Raw genomic sequence first — 11,294 nt, forward strand, 5'->3', positions numbered from 1 at the left:
CGGCCACGGAGGCCAGTCAGGCCCACTAATGATGGCCTGTTAGGACACGCAGTGATGCCTGCCATCGCACTTATTTACATGGGTAAAACGCAAAGCACTTTGTTTCCATCACTTTATAGAACGATCAATTTTGGCCCATTCTAGTGAAAATTATTTGTCCTTTATAGCCCCGAAATGGCCACCTTCTTCTTGCATAAATTCAGCATGTATTCCTTTTTGATAACCATCTTTCAGTGAGCAATACTGCTGCATGAAAGTATTTATTGTTTGTCTGAAATGTGCTCAGACATATTTTGAAGCTAGTGTATATCCCAAACAAAACTTCAGTCTGGGCAATGACACAGACATATTCCCTTTTTGAAGTGTCAGAGAGCATCTGCTTTAAACTAGTCAGACGGAAAACAACTACAAAGGGCAGTGAATGCAATGAAAAAGGGAGAGGAAACAGAGGTTTAGATTCAAATCTTTGCCTGACCATGTTAGCAGGTCTTACATACAGTAGATGCAAATGCGGTACATTCCTGTTCTCTTATTTGTTGTTTGTAAACGCACACCTTGTGAGGTGCATGCTCACGGCGGCAGAGAATACTTTGAATCAAGAAAATGAGCTCTAGCACACTCAGAACTTCAATACGCTTCAATATTTATTCGACCAACCTTTCGCCATTGCACCTTCATCAGGGTCATTGATGTTCCTGTTCTCTGAAATATTGCTGTCCTCAACACACCTCATGACAACCCGCTCCATAGAAAAAGAAGTTCCAATGATACAGCTTCTAGAACTAACCTATAATAGTGATGCATCTTCTAAATGATGAGTGAGAAGTTACACATTCTCCACTCTCTCAAACTAACTTCATTGCAGGTGTTATCACTTGAGGTCATTCTCAGCCCTGCAGTTTGCCTCCTCTCCACCTAAATTGGTCTATTGGGGAGACCTTTGCTTTGTTGAAGACGGGGTCATTCTGCTTTGGAGATCCTCAAGAGGCACACATTCCTCACACTCATCTTTTATTTCTCTTTTCACCATTTTCCTCCTATAGATGAAGTGTGTGTGTGTGTGTGTGTGTACTGCAGTGATTTTTGTTTGTTTGCAGCATCACCATCTCTGGAAAGAAAAGTGCTGACACAGCACGGAGGAAGAGGCCACCTGGGAGTCCTTCGTCCTTTCTGGGAGACCCATCGACAACACCCCCCCCTTCATCTTCCTCCTCCTCATGTTAGCATTATAAAAATCAATAGCTTTATCTTCACAGCACCGAGCCTTCATTTATAATCTCCCCTTTTATGACAGTGCCGCAGGATTATGAGGCATTAAGTTGCTTGAAGACAGCCGACCTGTTATTTCCTCCCTCTCCCAGGGAAGTGAGTCGACTCCTGGGTGATCAATATCTCTAATGGCCAGCATCTATCCACTTAGGCCCCCAGAGAAACTGGGGAGTGGGGAGTGGGGAGGGGTGAATTTGGACTGAAGGCGTTGTGTGTATATGGGAAGCCTGTGGAGGAGCATTACAAAATAAACACAACTGTGACTAACTGTGGCCTTGACCTTAAAACACTGATCACGCAATGTGTCTAAGAGTCTTGTTTCAGGATTTCATTACTGTTTGTCGTTGCTGCATTTGTCATCCTTATATTTCTCCCAGTATTGGAGGGATCAAAGTCCAAATGGTGCTTATACATTCCACACACAGTAGACTTGCTCTTTCTATTTAAATCAGATAGGCTATCTGTGTCTATACATTCTGGACTGTATAAATAGCTCACATTATATCAATCATGCATTTTCTTCTCACAAATGTCAAGGTGTGTTTAAGGTACATGATTGAATGATTGAACGAACTAACACACACACACACACACACACACTTTTATTTGAGTTCACTCTGCAGTCTAGCCAACCTGTGCACTTTTCAAGCGACCACTTCAAGATAAAAAAGAAAATAGGAAGTAAAAAAAATGGAAGGCCAAGTAGGGAAGGATGAGGGACAGACAGAGGGAGGCTTCAGAGCGGGAGGACACGGGCGAGTCTGTGAGGGCATTATCACATTACCCTCCTACAGCGCCCCTCTAATTGGAAAGCCTCGTCCATCACACGGCACTTCCCATTAAAACCACAACAGGTGTATCTTTAAAAACCATTACGCAGAAAGCGTCAGAGTAAAGGCGTAATGAGGCTGACTTAATGGCACATTCAGAGCCCAGTCGAGTCAGAGGACTAGATGATAAATGGCAGACGGTTTCTACTCTGATAAATGAAACGCGGTGAAAATGGATAAAAAGAGCAAGAGAAACGCTTTATACTCCAGCATCCATCATCCTGATCTGATCTGAGCTGTAAAGTGATTTTGCATGCTCTTTAGTTGTTAAAGAAAGCCTGCAAATTGAGCATGAAAAAATCTTGTTACGCATTGAAAAAAATGCAAATTGAACATGACTGGACAGGAAAACAATAACAAACTAAGTCTACTGTGTTTAGCTGTCCATCGCACACACTTCCTTGTTGGCTAAGCGTTATGCATGAGGGAGAACAGCTAGAGAGACATCACCCTGCAACAGCCTTCCAGGGCAGAGTTTGCCCGCTGTTTCCAGATCTTGGGTTCAAGACTCTTAGGCCATGTCCACACGTAGCCGGGTATTTGTAAAAAAACAGATTTTAGTTTTAAGCGTTTTGGCACACGTCCACACGAAAACTCAATTTGTGTCACTGAAAATGGATATCCTTAAAAAAAACTCCGGCCAAAAGTGGACATTTTCAGTTTCAGTGTTCAGTGTATGTGAACAGGGGAAATCAGTTTTTGGATTGTCTGTTTGACTGATGTGTTCTTGACAGCCTTCAACGGCTCTTTTTGAGTTTCCGTGGACTTATTTTGCAATACGAAGTACCCAATACCCAAAATACCCAGCCAATTGTCGACATGGCCTTAGAGTCCACTCATAAGGGAGGGAACACAGGTTATAACAGTAAAGTAAAAACACAACTAGGGATTAGAGTTTGCCATTCTTCTATCAAAGGCGACAGTACAAGCTGAAATTCCCCTCTGTGTCTCCTCCATCAGAAGTCAGTTTATTCTTACTACACCCCCCAAACCACAAATATGCATGATCTAGTCTTCTGTACCCAGCTCTCATGCATACACACACACACACACACATTCCCCAAAGAACTCGTTCCCCTCTTCTCTTCTCGCTGTATTATTGTATTGTATTAATTGTATTATTTCTTCACAGATCTTCATTCTCCTCATCCTCCTCCAGCTCTCTGGTGAGATGATGTGGCCAATCCTAATGGTTGATCAGCAGTCTCTCCGGGATGAGGAGACGGGTGTGTGTGAGTCCTGGCCAGACATGAGCACCCTCCATGTATGCGCTCCTGCCCTCCTCCCTCCATGTATGCGCTCCTTCCCTCCTCCCTCCTGTTCTCCGCCTTCCTTCCTCCACTCTTGTGTCCTGCTGTTAGCTCGCCCCTCACCCATCCTCTTAACAGCGGAGGAGTCAACGTTTGCTCTGCCTTGTCCCAATCAGGGAAGCAAACAAAAGCAAGCTAGTCGTAGATCAGACAAACAAACATTCGACTTGAACCTCTTGAGTGATCCCGCTCATCAGGCACAATCTTGTTTCCTCAGCGTTCAATTAAATCCAGTCGGTCAGTCCCAAATAAACACATACACACTTTTTAAGTCTGTCTGACAGACAGACAGACAGACAGACAGACAGACAGACAGAGAGAGAGAGAGCGCAAGTGAGTGGTTTGTTCTTTCCCCTCTCACTTTTAAATTCATTGCACTGGATATTCCAAAAGAATAAGGCTGGATCGGAGGCTTTTAAATGCTAAAACAAGAAGCCTATTGTTCGTGGACAGCTGCCTTTTCCGGAAAACAAAACCAGGAGGGAGGAGAGCAGAGGAGAGGCAGGGGGAGTGGAATCACTCACACTCACTCGTACACACCTGTACACACACACACACACACACACACACACAAACACACACACTTAGATTCAGCTGCTGCAATAATGCTGCGGCCCCCTCAGATCCACCGCCAGGTCCCACACCTGAGTGTGTGTGTGTGTGTACGAGTGTGTGTGTGTGTAAGACAGATTCCTGGTGAACCGACCACAAAATATTGTGCTGGAGTAAAAAGGCCTTTTCTTTTCAAAAAAGAAGACATGCTAGATAAATGGAAAATGTGCACACCGGAGACTCAATTCAATTCCTTTTGGACGCGCAATAGAACAAATGCAAATCAGTGGGAGATCCCATAGGTGAGCTTTGAACCAATCATAGCATTGCTCACTTTTCCATTACACGCCAGGTCATGCCGACAAAGACTGCCAATTAGGCTAACACTTGGGGAGGTAGTGCTAGCTGTACCTCACCCAATATAGTATGCGCTCCAAGTTCTCTCAGGCATATGGTGATTCAGACTGAAACTCTTTCAGCAGATCTCTCAGAATGCGGGGTCCGTACATCACACATTCGTGCAGGTGTTATCAGTCAGGTTAAACAGATATTTTTTTTTTTTTTAAAAGTTTGAACTTAGACAACATTGCCAATCGCTTTCATCAATGTTGCAACTTCAGAGTCTAAAGTATGCTTCCGTCTGTGGTGATTTTTGTTTTCTATTCCATTTCATCCAGTGATGATGACATGTGCACAGTCCAGAGTGAGAGGAAAGACTGCCAGCCGTTGTACTCCTACCACTAGACCACATTTCACCAGCAGATCAGAAAACAGCTAAATGCAACGCACTGACAGAAGTCACAGACAGAGAGAATCAGTATAAGCATTATGTTCAAAGAAGGGCAGAATGCTAAATTGAAACAACAAGAATGGGGCTGAGAAAGAAACAAAGCGAGGTGGTAGTCACATTGCTCCACATTCAACACTTTGAAAAGCGTGCACGCAAACACAAGCGCACACTAGGGCTGGGCGATATATCGATATAAAAGATATATCGATATATTTTAAAATGCGATATGGAATTAGACCATATCGCATATATCGATATAGTTCAAATTTGCGCCGTGATCATTGCTCCACGCAAGCCGCTGACCGGAGCTCTCAAGAAAATCAAGACCGGAGTAGTGAGTTTTCAATAAAACTACTCATATTTGACTGAACATTTCATTTTACAGCTCTAACTTTGCGGAAAAAATATCGGGATATATATTGTATATCGATATTCAACCTAAATATATCGGGATATGACTTTTGGTCCATATCGCCCAGCCCTAACACACACACACACTTTCTCTGTAAAAACGGCACCCCACTGAGAATGCTACATTTCCTCCCCACCTGGGAATAGTGGGGTCACGCCTGCTGGCTAAAAACAGCTCCAAACACACACACACACACACACTGCTGCTCCTCACTGGCTGAATGACCATTGTTCCTCAGGAACAATGAGAGCGGTCTGTAGCCACGAGTCCCATCTGTGAGAGTGGCATATGCTGGAGCAGTGGGTCCAAAGCTAAGGGACTGAAGGAAAAGGATGGAGAAAGACCTGATGAGAGACTCTTATACATACTGTGTTCCAGCCTATTTACCCATAATGTACACACATGCCGTCAACATAGTTTTGACATTTATTTCTCTATTCTTAATAATACACTGAATTATATCCACTATCAATCTTGTATGTGTACAATCTTGAAAGCTTCATGGAATAAACTGAACTGGTCCTTAGAAGAGAAACATGACAAGAAGGAGAGAAGAGGCAGAAGATGAAAGACCGAGAGAGAGAGAGAGAGAACCACAGGAGAACAAAAGAAAGAAAAAGTGACAGGGCAAATCACTATGAGAGAGAAAGAAAGAGAGGTAGAGAGACAGTGAGAATAGTCAGAGTTAGAATCACTCTTGTGGATAGATTTTTTAACTCTATCCGCCCTGCCTGTGGCAGCGACCAGCATCTGAGAGGGACCAATGAGGTACAGCTTCCGAGGTATTTGTTTCTTCCCAAACGGAGCAAAGTGGAGGGAAACATAACGTCTGGCCCGTTCACTTTGATGTTGGCCGATGGCCACTCATGTTGCTGTTATACAAGCATTCTTTCCTCCATCCCCGCCAGATTAGCATTTTGCACAAAGCTCCCCTCTCGCACAAAAACCTAAAACACTAGCGCTGTACGTAGTCACGTCGCGTCACACCACCTTAAGTTTCCTGTCGATAACATCTGCGTACGATGGGAGACGGCCACTTTGGAGTTGAAGGATTTAAAAAAAGGATTCTGTGTGTGTGTGTGTGTTTTTTTTCTTCCTTCCATTGACTTGCCTTCAGTGTTGAGTGGTGTAGGCTTGGAGTGGAATTTCCTGGTACGAGGAGGAAGAATTTGGAATTGGGAGCACAGACGAATACAACATGTTCTAAATGAGGACCAACTGCTCGCGTGCGAGACGCTTCCTTGTGGCACAGCACTTCCTTCTGACCAGGAAGTCAAGAGAAACACATAGCCTGGCCTCGATGACTGATCCCAATTTCTTCCATTATCAGTCTGCACAGGCTACACTCTTTTAATTAGAAAAGCCACTAAGTATCACCTTGTTAAAGGGATATTACACCATTTGGGGAATTACTCATTTACTCAATAGCTCACTCAATAGCTCATTTTCCACCTCCGCTCGATAGTTTTTTTTTTTTTTTTTTTTTTTTTGATTGTTTTCAATTGCTTTTTACTAATTGTAAAAAAAAAAAAAAAAAAAAGATTTTTACTAATCTTAGTCACTTTTAAACTTGATGCTAGCTAGCGAGAGGCTAATTGTCTAATTCCAATTCAATGATCTATGCTAGGCTGGAGCTAAAAGTGGTATCGCCAGACTCGGCTGGATGAACTGGAAAAATGTAAAAAAAATCAATTGTTTAACTTGAGGGGAGATATAAAGAAAGTGAGCGTAATTCCCCAAATGGTGGAATATCCCTTTAAGCTGATACACAGTTGAACCATTTAAAAGGCATCTGTGGAGTTGGTAAGTGCTGGTGGAGTGCTGGTGGAGTTGGTAAGTGCTGGTGGAGTTGGTAAGTGCTGCAGATTTGTGTGTGTTGCTCAACTGCACCTTAATTTGCAGTTGTGCCTGCCATAAATCACTGCAAAGGAGTGCTTTGTTTCATCTTGGTTCCTTTTGTGCTGAAAAAGACCCAATGTCATTGCTTAGTTCTGCTCCATGTTCAGTAGTATACCTCAGGAGAAGTTATAAGCCATTTATCAGAGACAACTCCATACGCCTGGACACCCCACACACACTGCCCTACACACTACTCAGAAGCACCATGGTGGGATCATTCGGGTAAAAACGCATATCAATTGGCTTGATTCTGATGCACTATCCATATATTCTAGCTGTAGGGCTTGGGATGAACAAACAACACACATTTAGATACACTATGTCCTACTTGAGTCACTGAAAAATCTTCACACCATGTTTAAAAAAAAAAATAAAACCTCCCCCAACACACTTCACAGGCGATGAATCATAGTGCTAAATAAACACATGCTAAACATCCTTCCCTCATCTTTCACCACTTAGACAGCAACGCAAACAGCAAGACAGTCAGAGCCATGGTACTAGGAAACACAGAGCTACCGCCTGAAGGCTCGAAACGCACACCGAGAGGCAAAGGTGGCGGCCACAGACTTTTGGATCTCCTACTAACGGCTCCAAACCCCAAACCTGTAGCCTACCTAGAAGGCCAACTGATATGTCGATTTAACCTAGCATGTTAGCATGACAACGTCTTACTGCGCGTGTCACAGCTACAATACTGGAATGATGCGCCATGTTGATTATAGCTTCTTAATCCAGGTCTTGGACAGCTCCTGCAGGCACTGCGGACCGTTCCCATCTTCTTATCAGGTCTGGGCCAAACACAGTGGCCGCCAAGGACTGTAATTTGCAGGGTCATCCAGCCCTGAGCTGGCAGAGAAAGAGAGAAAGAGAAAGAGAAAGAGAGAGAGAGAGAGAGAGAGAGAGAGAGAGAGAGAGAGCGAGAGCGAGAGCGAGAAAGAGCCGGCAAGAGAGAGCAAGAGAGCGAGAGAGAGTGGGAGAGAAAGAGAGTGTGCCAGTGACGCTTCATCTGCAATCTGTTCCTGGACGGCATGAATCCAGCCACATTGCCACATCAGCACTTCATCTTTCTCTCACTCTCCTCACGTGTGTGTGTGTGTGAGAGAGAGCTCCCTCTCCACCTGTCTTTAACCAACTCACCACAGCACACATTCCTTTCAATCTCTCCTTCAAACACACCGCTTACACACACACATACACCTACAATTCCAACCACACAGCTAACATGAACAGTTCCAGGCCATAAAGCACAGATATCTGAACAACACTCACACAGAGAAGGTCCCACACTGCACACGGTCCTAATGCTAAGCTCATCTCCCTGCAACACACAGTTATCTACACACGCTACCGACCTTAACCCTTCATACAGTCATTCATACATACATACATACTTCAACACACACACACACACACACATACACCCGCACAGACTCATACACTCGTACACGTGCATGCCCATTGAGTAAATGTGTGTAGCACAGCCAGTTCCGACGCTACCGAGGTTGTGGATTTTATTCTCAGAGAGCGCACAAATGGATGAATTATACAATACACATTACATGTACTGTGAAACAATCTGGGTAACAGCACCTGCTGAAGCAGTAGTTTTGCTTTTGTAAATGCATCTACATTGTATGTGTGTGTGTTGGAAGTTTGATTGGAACAGAGTGAGTGTGTGTGTGTGCGCATTCGGGGAATGTGAAGCATATGACAGTAGGATGCTACCAGAGGGACTGAAAACAAACTGTATTAAGTATTAACCAGAACTGTCCGATCAATATTGCTACTTATGTCATGGCAAAGGGCATTCGAGGTGTGTATGTGTGCATGTGTGTGTGTTCAATTTTCAGGAAATGAGAAATACTACTTCACATACACCCAGCCTACAACACTGCACCCAAGACTAACACCGGTTGATTCAAGCAACCATAAGGTGGCAATACATGGCTTCCCAGGCCCTTCCACATTTGGTTCTGATGTATATTTAATAAAACATACTAAGCTGTAGTTAAGAATTTTGCGGAACGAAACTGCACTTGCAAACGTATGGAAAAAAATACGTATGGAACAGGTGGCCCAAATGTCACGGAAAGCAAAATGCAAAGAGACAGCTGTCTCCCTCAACAACTCCAGAGACAAGGCAAACCTATACCGCCAAAAGGCCTTGTGGGTTGACATGCGTCAACGCAAACAGTCGTGAAATGCGCCTTTTCACAGGGCCAATTAGTTGCCATCTCTGCCCATCAGCACATAGCGCCGTTCCATTAACGTCTAATGACCGCCAACACGTGAACATTTAGCCGATCTAGTCTTTTTCCCCCTTCCCTGGCACCCAATTAATTTACACCGACAAGCTGATATTGCACGGCGAGTGCCCGTCCTGCCAACACCCCGCGGTCTGCAAGCCACGTGCCACTGTGAGGGCTACTCCGGCCATGACTAGCAATGTAGCAACCGTAGTCAATTGACTGGACGCGTAAGCGGTAACATTGTATAACAATCTCGGATATGGCCTTGCACACTGTTGCAGCCAACAAAACGTTAAATGTTTAACTACCAGTAATGTCAAAGACAAAGAAATAGATCATTAGAGAGCTTCTATGACATGGGGGGGCTCTGGTCGAACGCATTTTGTCTACGGAAAGACGCCCCTTATGATGGACTATTGCGTAATGAACCAGAAGCGACATCTGCCACTTGCTGCATCGAAAAGGAGCATGAACAGTCCGTTCCGGTCTTTCCACGTAATGGGCGAGTCTCGTTTATGGAATGCACAACGACTGGCACAAACAATTTTCCATATTTTCAGCATTAACACAATGTCAAGGACGTGTCACTCCGTGTCTGGACAGCTTGTAATATCGGCTACTGAGGCTATCATCGAAGGGTCTAAAACCTTTTTAACTTTTTAAAACTCCTGAGGAAGTAACCCGTGTCTGTTCGTAAATCCTTCAAAGATCAGCTTCTGATTTATGAGGCTTCACACAAGAAACGCCTGTCTACGCAGGGCAGAGGCCTCACCACCAAGCACGCTAGCTAGTCCAAAAGAGACGGCTATAGTAGGCTACGCTGGCCGGTCAAAAAGTGGGGCACACAAATCTACCCTCCTAAAATCGTGACGCTTAAATCACCGTAAATCTGTCAGGTGTAGCAAATAGCTTTAACGAATTTCCAAGTCCAAACTCCTATAGGGACCTGATAGGATGATGGTAGCAGCATGCATCTTAGGCCCGGTACTGTAAGCGTTATATAGGGTAGGCCTACATGTTCAAATCTTGCCTGCGACGTGTATGTGAAGGAATGTAGGTTTTCAAAGTAACCAAAATCGCTGGCAACTTACTGCTGACTTTCATGCTGCCAAATGCTGAAGGCTGCGGCACTGGTTTGCAGCTCTCTGCGAAGGAGGTGGTTCTTGGCCGACCAGACATATTCCAATCGTTAATCCCTGTTTTTTTGTCGATTGGCCGATTGACACTTTTGATCAACTGGGTCACTGTTCAAAGACCTCTATAAGTGATATTTTCACAAAATACGCAAAGGAAAAAGCTACACCGTCGCCCGTTCACTCCTTTCTGTCGATTTTCTTCAGCTGATTCGCTACCTTCTCCCATCCACTGACAGTCTTTCTTTCAAACCATCCTTTTTAAAACAGTCTCTTCGTCGTTTGCAATCAAGGCCTTTTACAAGTCGGTGTCAGTAAAGAAATAGTCATGAAACCGGCCTTCTCCCTGTGTCCCCCGAAAAAAAACCCACCGATTTTCTTGTTCTGGATCGCGTCAGATTCATACACGTAGATTGACACATGTAAAATTATTCCTGTATTCGGTGCTCCTTAAAATGACAGCAACAACGTTGTTAGTCATGAGAAAATTAGAGCACAAAAGTAGGGTTTGTTCATATTCTGAGGTGGAGACTCAACGATCCAGTAGCACCAGCCATGGCGGCTTCCTTGCTCTACCCAACCAACGATTCAAATGCGAATTTTCCAATAGCCCAAATTAAAAGCTCTGTTCAATGACCCTTCCGTCTTATGAAACTCCATACACGCGGATAGGATTCTTGAAATCCACCAGATTTGGCCACGGAATCTGAAAAGTAGCTTGACGTTGCGGTTCCGAAGTAAAACGCTATCTAAAATCCACTCAGCATTTCAGAAAATTCTTTTTTTATTCCTTCTCCGACCGTCTCTGCTCGCTCTCTTTGTCACCCCGACCAATGAAACGTATTTT

The 11,294-nt window shown here is 44.2% G+C and overlaps 1 protein-coding gene across 2 annotated transcripts in view; it reads right to left on the reverse strand.

Moving 5' to 3' along the window:
* gsk3ba (glycogen synthase kinase 3 beta, genome duplicate a) overlaps nucleotides 1-11,294 on the reverse strand; it is a 59,188-nt gene extending 47,894 nt beyond the window's left edge. For both annotated transcript variants that reach the window (XM_048240005.1, XM_048240004.1), the window contains exon 1: nucleotides 10,406-11,294. In XM_048240005.1, the coding sequence (XP_048095962.1) occupies nucleotides 10,406-10,493 (88 nt within the window). In that variant the 5' untranslated portion in view covers nucleotides 10,494-11,294. The remainder of the gene's footprint in view (nucleotides 1-10,405) is intronic.

This window comes from Alosa alosa, chromosome 3 (genome assembly GCF_017589495.1).
Source record: "Alosa alosa isolate M-15738 ecotype Scorff River chromosome 3, AALO_Geno_1.1, whole genome shotgun sequence".
NCBI classification, from domain to species: Eukaryota; Metazoa; Chordata; class Actinopteri; order Clupeiformes; family Clupeidae; genus Alosa; species Alosa alosa.